We start from the raw sequence: 17,371 nt of genomic DNA, 5'->3' as shown, positions 1-17,371 counted from the left end.
ACTCTGCTTGATTCAAGGAGTTTATTAACCCATATATCCATTTTCAGAACCATAACGTGTGGAAAATTTAAAATGTATAAGATAATTTATCAAAAAAAAAATGAATAAAATAGTATAAGATTCAACTTTATTCTAAAAGTAAGTGTGAAATTTTCAAACATGAGGTCTGGGGCTATTCGCAGTTAGTTAACTGCAAACAGGTCAAAAAAGACAAAATAGCTATTCGCAGTTAGTTAACTACGAACAGGTCAAAAAAGACAAAATAGCTATTCGCAGTTACTAACTGCGAACAACATACTCCACAAAAATAGGCTAACTGCGAAGAGCTATTTTGTTTTTTTTGACGCAGTTAGTAACTGCGAACAACCCCAAACCTCAGGTTTGGAAATTTCACGCTTACTTTTGGAATAAAGTCGAAACTTATACTATTTTGTTCATTTTTTTGATAAATTGTCTTATACATTTCAAATTTTCTAGCGAGTGTGGGTAGAATTTTGAAAAATAGGCTTTATATGAAAATTTGAAAAAAATAAGAGTATTGAACAACTTTATTCCAAAAATAAGCTCCGTGAAAACTTTATTCCCAAAATAAGCGTCCGTACATCCAAACCTAGACTTGGTATAAGTCGCTATTACTAACAGCGAAAATCAAAAAAAAAATTAATTAAATAAAAGCCTAAGTCGCTGTTACTAACAGCGACTTAAGGAGTTGACTAGTCAACTCCTTAATTTCGTAGGTTGGAATGAGGAAGTAACTGAAATAATGAAGAAGATTTAAGTCGCTGTTAGTAACAGCGACTTAATACCAAACCTAGATTTGAATGTACGGACGCTTATTTTGGAAATAAAGTTTTTACGGAGCTTATTTTAGGAATAAAGTTGTACAATGCTCTTATTTTTTCACATTTTCGGCTTTATATAGTTATGTGGGTACTGAAAATTCCTTTGAAAAATTATAATCACATTTTAAAATAAAACTTCACTCACGTTTTATTTTGGATTGGAGAATTCGATACATATAAGAGAGGCTGAATTAATCCTTTCGATAAGTTGGTGAAAATCAAAACCCTTGAGGTAAACGTAAAAACCTTCATCACCCGCTATATCAATCCATCATTCTCTCGATCCTTTTTGAATCTATTAAAAGTCAACAGAACAATCAAAGCACAAACAATCCATTCACTATAAAAAAATCATTGCCTTTTTAGACCAAGTTTATGCTGAATAGGTCTATAATTTGAAAGCAAGAACCCAAATAATTTTACCATTTACTTGAAAAAAATCAAGTTCTTCCATGTATTAGGTAACCAAACATCCCTTCTATGTAGAAAGAGTCCAATTTCATAAACTACATATATATATATATATATATATATATATACACATCAAATTGTTATCATTATATATCAATCATACACAAAGTAAGAACCAATCTTCCAATATGTCTTCATCCATTGTTAGTAAAATCTGTTATTTAGCTCTTATAATCTCCACTTACTTCTTGCAAAAATCATTTGCAGCTGACCCTCTTGGCTACTCCTGCATAAACCCGCAAAATTTCTCATCACATTCTTCTTATGAACTCGACCTCAACAAGCTTACGGGCCTTATCGACTACTTAACCCAACCCACCGGCTATGCACAAGCCTCGGTAGGCCAAGCATACGGGCTCGGGCTTTGTCGAGGAGATGTATCGTCATTTGATTGCTTGGCGTGCATTTCAGAAGCCAGTATCCAAACCCGAAAACTTTGTCCTGCAAATAAAGGAGCTGTTATATGGTATGATTATTGCATGTTCAAGTACCTTGACCAAAATTTTTTGGGTCGAATAGATGAAAGTGTGGTCATTTACCTTTCAAATATTCATAATGTGACTAATAATCAATTGTTTAAGAAGAAAAACAATGAGTTATTAAGTAAATTGTCTAAAGAGGCAGCAATTAGTCCTAAAAGGTATGCAAATGGTGAAATAGTTGTTGATGGGAATACTACAATTTATGGGTTGGCTCAATGTACAAGGGATCTTTCAAGCTATGAGTGTAACAAGTGCCTTAATGATCAAATCACAAAAAGATTACCAAATTGTTGTGAAGGAAAGGAAGGTGGGAGGGTTCTTAGTGGGAGTTGTAATGTGAAGTATGAAATTTATCCTTTTGTAAAAGGAGTTTAGGCCTATTTAAGCAACATGGAAACTCTAGCATTATAGAAAGTTATATGTTCCTTTATTGTTTGTAGATAGTATTGAATAAAGTATAATCTTTGTGAGCGATTATCTCTCACGTTGATTAGTTTAGAAGTTACACATTTGGGTGAGTTTCGGGTATGATATTTCGTGTCGGGTGAATTTAGGGTCTCATTGTATGTACATGGCTACCAATCTGATTTGATTTTATATGCGATTTATTGTCGAGTTGTTGTAACATTTGGGAATTTATATTGAGAATTTAAAATAAATATTGGAACAAGAATTATTTTGGATTGAGTGAAATAAATAATTGTGAGCTAAGATAACAAAATAAATAATTGGACCTATAAGATATACCTCTTTTAAATTTTTTTATTAATTAATAATTAATTCTTTCTTTCTTTTCCAATTATTATTTAATTTCATTTCCTCTATTATCCCTATTTTCTATTTTTTTATGTACTAAAAACTCAAATCAAGTTTTGCCCTAACAATATTATTATTCACCTCCCTTGCCTAAGCCAAATACAGTAAAACAAAAGCCCCCTTCCCTAAACTTTTCCTTCAAAAAGAACCAACAATGGCAGCTACTTCTCAGTACACATCTCTTGCCCTTCTGATTTTCGAACAAACAGATTTCATCATACATTCCTTTGAGTTTTTTTGCAACCTCCTTCTTATTTGTTCTCTGAATTTTCGAAAGATAGCCTAATCACCATTGTTACTTGAAGTTCTGAAATTAAGCAACAATGGCAGCCATCTTTGGTCTCTCCTCTTCCTTCGCTCGATGCAACAACTGAGTACAACAATGGCTTGTCCTCCTTGCCTTTGATTTTCGAAGAAATTGGGTTCTTCTTCCTCTGATTTCGAAAATAACAAACAAAAACCAATCAGGTATATTCTTCCTCCTTTGACGACACAATGTTGGGGTTCGAAAGTTGCAAGCATTCTTGAAAAGTTTTGGTAAACTTCCTTGCTTATTCTATTCGTGTAAATCTTAGTAGTTATACTCATACTCCTTTTTTCCCATTACTTTCGGTTTTATTTCTTTCTTTTCCAATTAAAGAGTCTTTAATCATGAAAATGAATCTATCATTAAAGAATTGTTGAGTATGCTTGTTTAAGTTAAAAATAAAATTGGAAAAATGATGATGAGTATGATTTGGTGGATCTTGAGATGATTAGTTTGGATTAAAGAAATGTTGGGATTATGTATTTGATTCAAGGATAGTTGTAAAGATTATTTGTAGATAATTTAACATTCTTAGATGAAGTAGTAGATTCTTGTGGACTTGTGGATTGTAGATTAGAATACTTATCTTTGTGGTTAAATATGCATATTGGAAAATAAGGGTTGTGGATAAATAATGTTAAATATAGGCCTTGTTGAGAAATATTTGAATGTGATGAAATATTGGATAATCGGGGTTCTTGATTTAATTATATGATTCTTGGAAGTATTGATAATGATGAGTTAAAATGTCTATATTTTTGTAGTAGTTGGAAATACAAAGGAAACTATAGAAGTTATGGAAGTTATTAATCTTCAAGAGAAACTGAACAAGAGCATGGTTATAAAATCTTGGACACATATTAGGGAATTAGATTAAAATATGCAAAATTTGTAATGATTTGAAATGTTAGGATAGAATCTGAGTGAAGCTATGGTCCTAGGAGGAGATGTAATAAGTTATATGTAAGTATAGCAGTATCGAACGCTCTCTAGTGATGTTGTGATCTTGTTATGCTCCATGAGACGATATCATTAAAGAACCCTTCAAGTTGTTAGCTGGATTCGTTACCTTGAAGCAACATTATCGGCGAGTAGTAGCAGTCCCTTAAAGGGTCTAATCAGACTACATTCTTGAAAATAAACTTTTTACTAAAGTTCTTTCGAAATTGAAAATTTTTGAGACAAATGTTGTGACTGCTTATATTGATATTATGATATGGTCAATGGATCGGGCTTGCCAGCTGGTCATTGATGAAGTTGAGGAATATTGTTCCCTACTCCCTGTTTTTGAGGCGAGTTGTCATTCAGATATTGACTAGCTTCACCCGAGAGCGACATAGCCTTAGAGCTATAGGGCACCTCTCAAACTAGACTCCCCGTGCGCACATAAATCTAGGAAACTGATGTTGCTTTTAAGCCTATGATTTAAATTATTGTGTCTTGTTGTTTTGGATTGTTACTTCTCATTCAGTTAAACCTGACCCCCTGTTGTTTCCATCTTTAAGTTTATTGCAAATCGGAACTGGTCGGGAACGATGGGTTAGCAGTGATGATTAGAGTTACAGAGATGTTATATTGAGCTGAGTACGTGAGAAGTGTAGTATTGTATTAGGTTTTTGATAAATGTATATTAGACATGGTTGTGTTGGTTATATTGGACTTATAGAGTGACTTTTATGATTACATTTGTATTTTCGTTAGATGTTTGGTTTGAGACTTAGCTGATTTAGCTATGTTTTAGAACTGGTGACCCCTTTGCTTAAGTTTTGGAATTGAGATTTAAGTTTCTTGGGAAATAGATCCCGTGATGACCTTATTTACTCAATCAACGGTAAGTTGGGTTGTTACAGTTATAATTGGTTTCAATTAATTAAATCAAATTTAAACATCCTTAGTTATGGGTGCAAAATGTGAATAACTTAAACAAAGCAAAAAATAACAATAAAACACATTAAAATTGGTGAGTAAAAACACTAAAACCAAACATATCACGAGGCTTGTTAGACTGTCTTTCGACTTGTAAAATATAAAATTTTATCGTGCCCCGAAATTAAAGTAAATAAATAGACTACAATATGCACTGAATAATATTTGTGAGCTAGTGTTGCTTGCAACGAGCTTTAATGTTGTCAATTTGTTTGTGTCCTTCTCATCCACGGTAGATGACAATTCAGTCTCAATTCAAAATTAGTTCGACTCAATTCAAGAAATATAATCTAAAAATCCGATGTGAGGAAAAAAGCTTGGGATCTGATATGTAATTTAACTCCGTATGGAGTCACGTCGAAGTGATCGACTTCAACCCTCCTTCAACTCCAATTCAACCCAATATTCGACTTCACCTCCAATTTTGTCTAAATATGTAATTTCTAAGATTATTTTTAGTGAATTGGAATGAGTATTTAATAAGTATTATTTACCTCGTACATTCAAGGTAATTAATTAACAAAACTAAATCACAATAAAAATATCCTAAATTCTATTATCCTTAATTATTATAAGAAAATATTATTATTATTTACATATCTCCTACAATTCTATCTAGATTCAACATTTTTATTAAATGAAAATACTCCATATCTTATCCTTGACAAATTACTACTTATGTACTATTATCTAGTTGGCTTTTATTTTGTAGTCTATGAATACTTTTATCTTTTTAGTCACTAACACAATTACTTAAACATACTTAGGTTAACTCCTCTTATAATAATGTCTTCCAAATTATCAGCTAACACGATTGCTCTTCTGTTTTCAATCATCTTCATTAGTTGTTCTAATTCATTAGCTACTAATATTTCTTATGACGGATGTTCTCTTATTATCAATGGAGAGCATAAAATCATATTATTGGGTTCCATCCATTACCCTCGTAGTACTCCAGAGGTGTGTAAACTAACTCGTCAATCAATTTGTTTTTAATTAATACTTGAGTTATTATAAATTTATTTCATTATTATTATCGATTATGTTACTCATATTTTTATTTTTATCGATAATAGATGTGGATGGATTTAATCAAAAAATCGAAAGAGGGAGGGCTCGATGCAATAGAAACAAATGTGTTTTGGAATGCCCACGAACCAATTCGTAGACAATATGATTTTACGGGTAGAAATAATCTTACAAGGTTTATTAAAACCATTCAAGATGCTGGACTTTATTCCATCCTTTGTATTTGTCCATATGCTTACGCTGAATGGAATTATGGGTAACTTCGTGTTGTTCACAATTATTTACTTTATTCCATCCAATGGTTCTTTGCCAATTAACACTAGTATGATACGGTACAAGGTATTAGTTCACACACTTAATTGAAACCGAATTTAGTATAGTTTAGTTTATTTTTCAAAAATTGTCATTTTTTATTTTTTGTTTTAGACAACATTCAAGCCGCCATTGGGAACAGATCCAGTTATCTTAGATCTAACTGGTATGCGCAAGGGGACTGCTTGGGTTAATGAGATGAACAACGGAAGATATTGGCCTAGCATTCTTTCGAATGAAGATGGATGTAGTCTCACTCCTTGTAACTATCGTGGGGCATATAATAACACTAAATGTCTCACTAATTGCGGAAAACCAATTCAAACAGAATAAGATATTACTCCCTTTGTCATCTGTCTCTTTAAGTTTTGCTATAATGCCATTGCGTTATTTGCTACATTTTTATTTCTTATGTATTATCAATGGAAAATTTTCTTCTTGTAATAATAGGTATCATGTGCCACAATCATTCTTAAGAGCTGATGTAAACACGCTTGTTCTGTTTGAGGAGTTCGGAGGAAACCCTTCTCATGTGAACTTCAAAACAGTAGGACTCGGAGGTGCTTGTGCAACTCCTTATGAAGGAAGTAAATTAGAGTTGTCTTGTAATGGAAGGTTGATTTCTGCTAAAAAGTTTGCTAGTTTTGGTAACCCACTAGGATCCTGTGGCTCATTTGTAAAGGGATCATGTGAAGGAACCGAAGACGCTCTTGACATTCTTACTAAGGTATATACAACTACGTTGTCTTTTAATGCCATTTGGTATAAGGGTTTTTAATTCTAATCATGGATTATTGATTGTAGCAGGCTTGTGTTAGTCATGACACTTGTTTGGTAGACATTTCGGCAAAAACCTTTGGTGCAGCTTCAAGTTGTGCATCCCAAGTCAGAAGGCTTGCAGTTGAGATTGTTCGTCAATAAAGATCTCTTATGTTTTATATTTTATGTTTTTCGTTTCTAGTTAAGATCTTTATGTTTTATTTTACCTATTAAGTATTTTGGTTTCATATAATCAATTAAAAAGTTCCGTTTTTTCACATGTTTATCATTGCCAACTTTTATCTAAATGAGATGAATTATCAAGAATTTAAAAAATATGTATAAACTTACAGAAACTTACTGAAGTACTGTACAGGTGGCTGATGGATGCTTTGCCATCCTTCCGAGCCTTGTTATGTCGTTCCGAATGACCTTTGGTATGCACTCCTTCCTTCTCTTGCTTCCAGGAAATATGGTTCAACCTGTTGAGCAGAAAACAAGACAAACTAACAATTATGATACAAATGTTTAGGATTTAATGTATTGCCAATAATATAAGTTGCTTATCAGATGATGCAAGTGGTGGGTTCAGAATTTTTGCATTTAATCATTTCAAATTTTCAAAAAATAGTCAACAACTCGATTTACCACAAAATTTTCAATCACAACAATCTGAAGAACTACGGATCAGTGAACGAGGTTCCAAAATTTAATTTAATCAGCCTTACACAAGAAGGAAGAGTATGCAACATTACATAGCTAAAAGCTCATGGCTGATAACAACTTTTGCTTCGATAACACAACTTCACAGTTACAAGCATAGCTTAAGTTTGAAGGGTAAAATCAAGCCCCAAGTTCAGTAGAGCACTGTAATTAGAGCTGTGCAACGATGGGCCCCCGGATCCAACCCTTTATTTTACGGGCTTTAGACGGGCCTGGTCTTAAATGGGTCAGATTTCAATAGGAGCATACTTTATAGTAAATGGAGCGGGTTGAAAACGGACTTTACACTGGTCCTAGACAGGCCTTCACGTTTTGATTGAGATTTGGTTACAAAGCATAACATTACATTACCTTCAGCAACATATTTTGCTTCACTATCTCAAATTTTCAAAGAGGTATATTACTAACATAACTAACAGTGAATGGCGTTGAACTTTACTGATAATCGAAGTATTTGATTTAAAAAAAAAGAAGTCTTTGATTAAAACTTTACTACTATAAATCACAGGTTAGTGTAGTCCTAAATTTATTTAATTCAGTTAAAAAAAACAATGAATTATATTGGAAAAAGACATTTGCTATCTATTACTTCTATTATCAACACTTCAAAACAGTAAACGATTCACTTCTTTAATTAGATAAACGGGCTGGAGCGAGTCCCGACCCGTGCAAAGCTCATTTTAATTTTGTAAGGCCCGGCCCAATGCACAGGCCTAATTGTAATATTTCCATCACACACATTCCATCTTAAATAACTCCAAAGCCCATTACTCTTTTGCCAACTGCTTTATGGCAGAAATCAATAGTTTTGTGTCCTTCAAGTTTGATAAGTTCGGAAGAACAAAGGATTTTGCAAAAGCAGAAGAATTTTGTGTTTTAATAAGAGTTAAAAGACTTTTCTTAAGCCTCAAGAACATTGACTAATGCAAAATAAGTCCAATTTTAAAGTTAGCATTACTAGTTTGCTGAATATAAAGAAAATTCATAAAGGACATAAGGAAGCTCACATTGAAAACTGGTCGGACCGCCATAGCAGCCTGTTCTGAGAACTATTGAATTTTGTTTGGAAACCCAAGAAAAGCCACCAAGCCTCCACTTTTAAAGGTTCAAACAAATATTCTCAAATAAATCTACATCATTCCGAGTAGTTCAGCTTCAGTCAACTGTTCGTTTTCCTCTAAAATAAGCCAACCCATTTTTTAAAAGCTAAAGCAGCTTCTCTTTTCTTTGATTGGGCTTCCGTCTGATACTTTGGAGTCTTTCCCTTGTACAGCGTCTTATGGTACTTCAAGAAGAGGGTACGATATCTGTACTTGTCGACGAACATTTTCCCTTTCTCCATCATCTCCACAACCTCATTTGCTCGGACGAAGAACCCACCCCTAACAAAAGTGTACAAAAGAGAATCGAGGAGTTCCTGATCAAACTTCATTGATGTGGCAGCAGCAAGACTTTTCAGCTCACCCCACAGCTCTGCCACCTCAATGTATTTTCCTCCAATGGCTGCATATCCAGTAACCATAGAATGGAATGTTTGTGCATTCGGGGTGTGTCCCAAGCTCCTCATCTTCTTCAAAGCCTTCTCTGCATCTTGCATTAATCTCTTTTTACAAAAGAAATGAATCACATTATTCCAATCATGAACTCCACAGTCCACTACTTCCCCCTCCTTGATTTCCTCCAAGAGTTTGGCCATAAAACCTGCCTCACTACTCTTGGCGGAGCTCCCAGCCAGAACTTCAAATCCTCGATGACCAACTCTTGGTAATTTAGCTTCTTTCATCTCTTTGAAGAGATGCAGAGCGCCTTGAGTATCTTTTTGTAGCACTTTTGACTGTATTAATGCTTCATAACAACTTGCTTCCAGCTGAATCCCAGCCCTCCGAACCTCCCGCCAAAGTGACGTAACCTCATTCATCCGTTTTTCCTTGCAGTACGCTTTAAGAAGTGAGGAATACACAGAAGTACTGGCCTTAATACCAGCAAAACGCATTTCATCAAGAAGATCATGCGCTCGATCTAACAAACCAAGCGAAATGCATGAATTAATGACATCGATCAATGCTGAATCTTCAACAGAAGATGGGGAGTCTTCCTTCTCAACCTTGATTAGAAACTCAGCCAACTCCTTAGTTTTACCAGCTTCCAAGAACGCCTTTGCTAGCTTCACATACGCTTTTTCTGTTGCTTGAAGAATACCACGCTCAGTCATGATCAATTCGACTTGCTTTTGCAAGTTCATTGATAGGTACATCAGTATTTTTTTGGCCTCACCCTCCAAACTAATGAAATTCCGATCTCTGCAGAAATCATCAAAAGATATCAAAGAACCTAGCTGATATCCACCTTTATCCTCAGTACCCAACTCCATTGCATCGGAAACTTTTGGAGAATGCGACAAGTTTCCTTCTTTAGCAGGCTCAAACTTAAGAGTGGCCGCAGCTAGAGAATTGCTAGCTTCTTTTGCCTTACGAAGCATTTCTAGAACCATTTGAGAAGCAGAATCCAAATCCCCAAACTTCAAATGGCAGCTAAGCAAGCAATTATAGTACTGCCGAAGCTGAACATCATTCAGGTTGTGAGCTTCATCAAAGTGTCTCTTCAGCTTCTTTAGTTCTTCCTTCCTCCCATTCTTTTCATAAATTTGTGCCATGAGGACTAATAAGTTAGCATCAATTTTCACACCAATCCTAGGCATAATGTCTAGTAGCTGCTCCGCTATCCTAGTCGTCCCAGACATAAGGCACCCAGCTAAAGCAACACCAATGGCAATGGTGTTTGGTTTCATTGCGATCAAAGGCGCATTACTTTTTTTACGAGGGTCTATCCGGTTATCCAGAAACAGATAGCCTGTTTCAAGAATCAGCTCGGCAGAGAGATAGGCTCCAGAAGACGACAGCGACATGTAGGCTAAGATGGCAGACCATGCAGTTACCGGAGGATATTCTTCCATTCTTATTAACTTCCTGAGGATGATAGATGCTGGCACTGGCCGACTGCATCTAGCCAGAGCAAGAGCAAGGTACATAAGAGTCTCTTTCTCAAATAATGTCTGTTTACCTTCCTCAAATGCTCGTTCCACCAACCCAAAAGCCCGTTCCAGCAACTTGGAGTCCGAGGTTTCTGCATAACTTACAAGCAGCTTGTTTACCACAGACTTCCTAGGAAAACCTTCCATCTCCAAGTGCTGGTCGAAAAATCTCCACGCATCTTCATACCGATGCTCATCAACTGCATTTAGTATATCAAAGTTCAGCTTAGCTGGGTCTCGAGCTTGCACCAAAATCGTTCCAGCCATTGTTGAAAAGAAATTTATTTGGTTGAATACATGATCTCGATACATGAAATTGGGAACATGTTTACTTCCATCTATCAATCTAAAGCAGGTTTCCTGAGAGAGTTTCAGTTCTCTATAATTTGGTGTAACTTTTGAAATACCACTAATAGTCCTGCCAATCCATGAAGACAAATTCTGGCATTTCTTCTTGATTCTAAACATTTCTTATGTAAGGTAGATAATGATCTGCAACAATCATCCCTCTTAAAGATGAACACACCCAAGGAAAAGAAAGAACAAAATACGCACAACAATGGAAACGATTGCCAAATTAAAACCAACAGAGTGAAATGAAAACCAAATTAAACCCAAATGAACCCCATTAAAATCAACAGAGTGAAGTGAAACCCAAATAAATCAACGAAACCATGAAATGCAATGGAAACCAGCAGAGTGCTAGCTGCAAAATAGACAATGAAAAAAAAATACCACATTTGGAGCTAACATCAAATTAAAATGAACCCCATTTAGTCATAAGTCACAAAGTTACATAATTAATCCCCTAAATCCTAAACCCTAATTAGAATCGGGTAGTTGGAAATTACTTTCTCAAATACAAAAAAAAGGTGGTTTAATAGTAAATGAATTCAGACAATTGTACTGACCTTTGGAGATGCCCAAATGATGGAATGATTTGCTTGAAGAACCACAGATTATTGGGTTTCTGGAGTTGGGTAAATTGGGTTACTTGACTAAGGTACTAATAAATTCAAGTGTAGATTTCAGAGTTTTTAAGTTGAATCTTCGAGGACAAATGAATTGGAAAATCTTTAGTCGAACTTGAAAGTCGAAGAACTTTTATAGTACTTAACTTTTCAATTGAGATATATCTATTCTCGGCTGAATTCACTTTATTTGAACATCATACGATGGAGCTGGACCAAAATCGGAACACACCAAATTGAAACCAACCGATTCTAATAGAAATAAACAAAAGATAAAAATCTTGAGGTTTTCACACAACATTCACTTTTTCTTGGTAGATAATGAATATGATTATACTGTGATTCGTTTATCACAAAGTTTCATTCACTTATTAATATATATTAGTTGATGGAAATAAATATGCTGATATAAAATGAATTGGGATGGGGATGAGGTGAGTAAATCTGTAAATGGTAAGTGATAAACGGTAAGGATAGAACGGGTATAAGGTGGTATGATCGTGAATTCGTGATGTCATATAACCTAATTGAATTGGAAAAAGTTTAAGTGGACTTATAAGAATGTAAAGGGCTATTAACAAATCGCACCCATCTGACCATTCATTTTATTAATAAAGATGTTATACTAATTTTTTGATAAAAATTATATAAAAAATTTTTTATGATAAAATGATAATGTGGTTATTTTTTAATGGGATTTGGAGGATGGATGGATGGAAAAAGAAGATTCAAATGTTAGATCAGACCAATTAGAATGATTATTAGTATAAAAGAAATTATCTAATGAAATTAACTTCTAAAATACTCCATATTTATCAATTTTTTTCATACTAATGAATTGGCTATTTAGGAGAAATGTTTTTATTTTGTTTTCTTATTTTCACATTTTATCTTGTTTTAATTCGAGTAAGTATTTTTTTTTTATATGAGATCCTAATTTCAATTCTCACGAAACACTCTCTTCTTCAATCTACCGTGTAATCCAAAAAAATATACTATTTTCCTCAATCTACCATATAATCAAAAAATATATATAGTTAATACCTATTTAAAAGTGTTGGAAATACGTCACATGTGAGACAAGATCTCACATCGATAAAATAGTGGGTTGTTGACTTGCATATATAGTGGGTGAGTTAATCTTCCTACTACCAAATGGTTTTGGGAAATAATGAACCTCACCAAGTGTATGTGCAAGTCAACGCTTTTGACTCGTGGATTTGTAGGCTCAAGCCCACGGGTCTCCCGTGTCCACACGAGTGGGCCACGGTGAAAATTATGTGACGAATTGTCACAGCCTAATATGGTATCAGAGCCGAAGGTGGGGATGAGTTATCCCACATCGATAAATTGAAAATGGTGTGCACGCTTTATAAGCTACTAGAAACCTTCTTCCCATAGCCATATGGTTTTGGGATGGTATATATCTCCTTGGCTTATGAAGTGTGTGCACTTGTGTTCCCCTGTTAATATGCTGGCATTCACAATAAGTCCAGCCTAATTTAACATGGTATCAGAGCCGATGGTTCGATCAATAATTTTAAAAAATGGTAGGTTCGAAAAGAATGGCGTTCCTACCCTAATTGATTACTCCCACATGCAAACTTGACGGGGGTTCGCATGTGAGGGGGGTGTTGGGATGAGTTATCCCACATCGATAAATTAAAAATGGTGTGCATGCTTTATAAGCTATTAGAGACCTTATTCCCTTAGCCATATGGTTTTGGGATGGTATATATCTCCTTGGCTTATGAAGTGTGTGCACTTGTGTCCCCCCATTAATATGTTGGCATTCACAATAAGTCCAGCCTAATCTAACAAAAAGTTGTAAATTATATTCTACTAAAAGTCTATAATATTTCCATAATACTACAATTTTTCTTAAATTTTTTTGTTTATCTAATTTAATAGTATGGCATTTACTAATGATTTGATTAATGTACAATTATAAAGGTTAAACAACAAACTAAACTTTATTATCATGGTAGAATTTAAAAAATAAGTCTAGACAATTCAAACAAAGCGAAGAAGAAATAACCCATTAATATGTCCTTATAAATTTACTAATAAAATTCTCAAGTTTACAAAAACGATATACTCTTTTCTCTTCTGTCAATTAAGAACAAACTCTATGTGAATAACAAGGGGCATTTGAATTGCTGAACTAACTAGTTACCTTATAATTTAGAATCAATTTTATAATGGATAATAACATTGCATAATGCAAAACATATGTTATCCCACCATTTGTAGACCAAAGTCACCAACAAATGTTACCTACCTACTTTACAAATACAAAACATAAGCAACAATTGTGTGGTATGATCTCTCATGTTTAAACTCAACATTTTTCTAATATGTTTTGCTATTAATATAAACAATAATTATTATCAATGTAAAATTTCTTTGATTATACTTGCGGACCATTTGGTAGATGGTAATAAATTGTGGTAATGGGAATAAAAAACTAGTGTATCTTTGGTTGAAAAATCTCTTGATTAACTTGATGGTCATGCTTGTCCAACTTCAATCATTTTATTTTCTTTATAAAATTCATTTCAATGCATTTTCATTGGGAGAGGTAGTATTAGATGGTAATGGATATTTCTAAACAAAATAACTTTTTTTAATCAAAGTTTCATTACCATGAAAATGTTATGGAACTTTTGATAAAATTTTACACTATAAATCATTTACATTACTACTGTTTATAACCACTTCCAAACGGGTCGTTAGTCCATTAACTGAAATTAAGGCCGACGCCAGCTTGAGTTTTCTACAACTAAAATGCAAGCATAAGAAAAAATCTCGAATAAAGTAGTTTAGTATATTTTATAAAAAAATTTATATTTTCTAGTTAATGAAAAACGAAAAATAATTAATTAAATTTAATTAATTCCATTTGGTGAATTTAACTTTTTTTATAAGTGTACATAATTAATGCGAAAAATTAAGATCTACTCCTAAAATTATTGATTGATCGAGTCCACTTGGAATCGATTTTGTCTATATTTTATTCAATTGATTGTATAAATAAATCAAGAAAAAAAAAACCTAAAATTATCAATACCACACTTAAAAAAAATGTTGATATCTCTTGTACAACTATTACTAATATATTAGCTACTAGCTAATATTATCTAGTTGTCACATAATCGAAATAACTTTACAGAATTACAGGCATAGATTATATTATTGTATATATATTGGTTTCAACTCATTATACATCACAATATAAGTCAGAAAAAATTTCTTTAAAAATTTTTTGAAAAATAATTAATTTGCAGGTGTGTCATATGTGTTTTATGAAATAATTACATTAATTACAATAAATATGATAAACATAAATTTGCATACTTCAATGTTCAATATTGATATGATAAATATCATTGTTTTTTTAGTCACAATAAATCATTAACCAAAGAAAATAACAAAGTTTGTAAGCCAAATAATGGAATAATAATAATTGTTTATATATTTGGTAATAAACCTATTATTATTTATTAGGTGGATATTTAAGAGCATTAAGTTGAAGCTTTCTAAGAGCTACTTGTCCAAGTTCAATGTCACAACTATCAGAGAGTTGGATCAAATAGAGAAGAACATCAGAAAGTTCTTCACCAAGATGTACTTTTTCTTCTTCTTTCCAGTTTGGTAGCCCTCTTTCTACCTCTCCTTTCCATTGGAATATCTCTGATAACTCTCCCACTTCTCCAACCTAGAAATTATAATTCATTCATATAATTAACCAAAAATTAATATTAATAATTTAACCTTTCACCTATCTAATTAGGATATAATAATAGCAACATAAGAGTAAACGTTTAATTATTATAAAAAAAATTATGCTGATAGTAAACTAAGGACAAAGGTTGAATTATTAAAAAATAATTCAAAGTTGAAATTATTTACGACCAATAGGTGAAAGGTTAGATTAATAATATCAATATTTCCTATAATTATTTAAGTTATGATAAATTATGTTAGAAAATCAATTCAATCAAAAACTTCAATTGATGGTTACAACAAATGATTTTAAATAGTTTTGTAGATTACATTAAAAGTTCTACAAGAAAAAAATATAATAAAGACTTTAATCTATAGGACTCATGTGTACTGAGGGCATTATTAAATACACAAAAGACTTATGTTTATAATCTAACTTAAATTTTTAGTTGAGTTGATTTTTTGATAAAATAAAAGTATTTTCAATTTGCATAAATCTTTATTTATGAATTTTTATTGAAACAAATTATACCATCAAATTTAAGCATTACATGCGGCCATGCATGGAGATGAATAGGACATAGAATGCTTTATATTTGTATTAACACTAAGAAGTCAAAATATTTGATAGTGTGAGGATCATATTTGATGTTACTTATTTTTGTTTTATGAAAATTTACTATTATTTATTGATTCAAAATACCTCCAATTATTATTTAACTTGGTTAAATATAATGAGATATTTAATTTTCCTTACTTCCAACTATTACTCATTAACTTAAAATACCCCAAAAATAATCGGTTAAATATAATGTGTGTAGTGTTCAAAGATAAGTATACCAATACTTGAGGTATACGGAGTTAAATAATAGTTCAGAGTATTTTGAATTCACGAGCAATAGTTAAGAGTATTATTAAAAATTTTCTTTTATTTTATTAGATTATTTTATTTTGTGCCATAAATTTCAGGGGTCGCATTTATATTTGACAAAATTAATTCAATTAAAATAGCTCAAACCTAAACCTAATTGATACTAGCATCATTGAAACACAATTGACTCAACTTGTCAATAAGAATTTAGAAAAAAAAACTAAAAATTACCAAATTATTAGAAGTTAATCCGGATAATATCACCAAATGCAACACAAAATTCAAATTACTTGTAATGATTCCTAAAAATACAAACAATAATCCAAACTTTGTATGAAATACTAAATATGATTTTATTGAGAGCAATTGGCAAATAAGATCATGCAAAATGCAAAACATCTAACAAATGAGTATTAGCATCAAACAAAACTAAGATGTAAATAACAAAACAATATAATTATTCTTCATCAAAAAAAAACTTTATCAAATGATAAAACATAAAAAAATTGCTAATAAAAAATAAAAAGTGATTTCTACTATATCAAACACCACTAATTCCCAAGGATTCGAATAATTGTACAAAGAATTTTTAAAAAAAAATTAGATAATCGAATTTTGTGTCAAACATTTATAAACAAGTATCACTTTCTCAGATAAAAGTCATAAATTTGATTAAAAAAATAAATTTGTAGTACAGAAAATGAAAAAAAAAATGTTTTCCACACTAAAAAAAAAACAATTAATCAATTACCAGAGCCAAAAGCAGGTTCCTTGGAGTGTGGTAAGATTGCCATCCTCTTTCTTGAGCAAAATCTCTCATTATTTGCTTGAGAAGATCAAGGCTTACATTGTTTTCTTCTGAAATTTGTGCCATTTTTGTCTTTCTAAAATGAAAAGAAGTCTAATAAAACAGGAAAATAAGAATTAAGAAAAATAAATAGTATTTATAACCTGTATTTAACTTAATCTTGTGATCTTATAATTTTATTGTCTATTTTATGGTTTTTGACTTTTAGTAATTAAATTATTGGTAGGTGAGCTCAAGCAACACAACTATCTTATGGTCTTAATCAGTAATTAATAATAGTTATTTATTGAGGCTGTC

At 32.4% G+C, this 17,371-nt stretch overlaps 3 protein-coding genes across 7 annotated transcripts; 1 reads left to right on the top strand and 2 right to left on the bottom strand.

The window, feature by feature from the left end:
- The first annotated feature begins 1,441 nt into the window (after positions 1-1,441).
- Positions 1,442-2,443, top strand: LOC130800235 (cysteine-rich repeat secretory protein 38-like). The gene has a single exon (XM_057663685.1). The coding sequence runs from the start codon at positions 1,442-1,444 to the stop codon at positions 2,168-2,170; it is 729 nt and encodes a 242-aa protein (XP_057519668.1). The 3' UTR covers positions 2,171-2,443.
- Positions 1,614-12,172, bottom strand: LOC130800234 (pentatricopeptide repeat-containing protein At1g03100, mitochondrial). Of its 5 annotated transcripts, none has more exons than XM_057663680.1 (4): positions 11,610-12,172; positions 8,675-11,190; positions 7,306-7,426; positions 1,614-1,754 (listed from the first exon to the last, which is right to left on the bottom strand). In XM_057663680.1, the coding sequence occupies exon 2, from the start codon at positions 11,164-11,166 to the stop codon at positions 8,845-8,847; it is 2,322 nt and encodes a 773-aa protein (XP_057519663.1). In that variant the 5' UTR covers positions 11,167-11,190; positions 11,610-12,172; the 3' UTR covers positions 1,614-1,754; positions 7,306-7,426; positions 8,675-8,844. The 5 variants fall into 5 exon arrangements, with proteins under 5 accessions (XP_057519663.1, XP_057519665.1, XP_057519666.1 ...); XM_057663682.1 differs by having other exon boundaries at positions 1,615-1,754; positions 7,296-7,426; XM_057663683.1 differs by lacking the exon at positions 1,614-1,754 and adding an exon at positions 2,465-3,045 and having other exon boundaries at positions 7,296-7,426.
- A 2,829-nt stretch (positions 12,173-15,001) lies between these two features.
- LOC130800233 (uncharacterized) lies at positions 15,002-17,210 on the bottom strand. The gene is made up of 2 exons (XM_057663679.1): positions 17,018-17,210; positions 15,002-15,387 (listed from the first exon to the last, which is right to left on the bottom strand). Exons 1-2 carry the CDS (start codon positions 17,138-17,140, stop codon positions 15,166-15,168), a joined length of 345 nt encoding a protein of 114 aa, XP_057519662.1. The 5' UTR covers positions 17,141-17,210; the 3' UTR covers positions 15,002-15,165.
- Positions 17,211-17,371: the final 161 nt, after the last annotated feature.

This window comes from Amaranthus tricolor, chromosome 14 (genome assembly GCF_026212465.1).
Source record: "Amaranthus tricolor cultivar Red isolate AtriRed21 chromosome 14, ASM2621246v1, whole genome shotgun sequence".
NCBI lineage: Eukaryota > Viridiplantae > Streptophyta > Magnoliopsida > Caryophyllales > Amaranthaceae > Amaranthus > Amaranthus tricolor.
The sequence above is the reverse complement of the archived record's forward strand: the minus strand, read 5'-3'. Positions and strand labels throughout refer to the sequence as shown.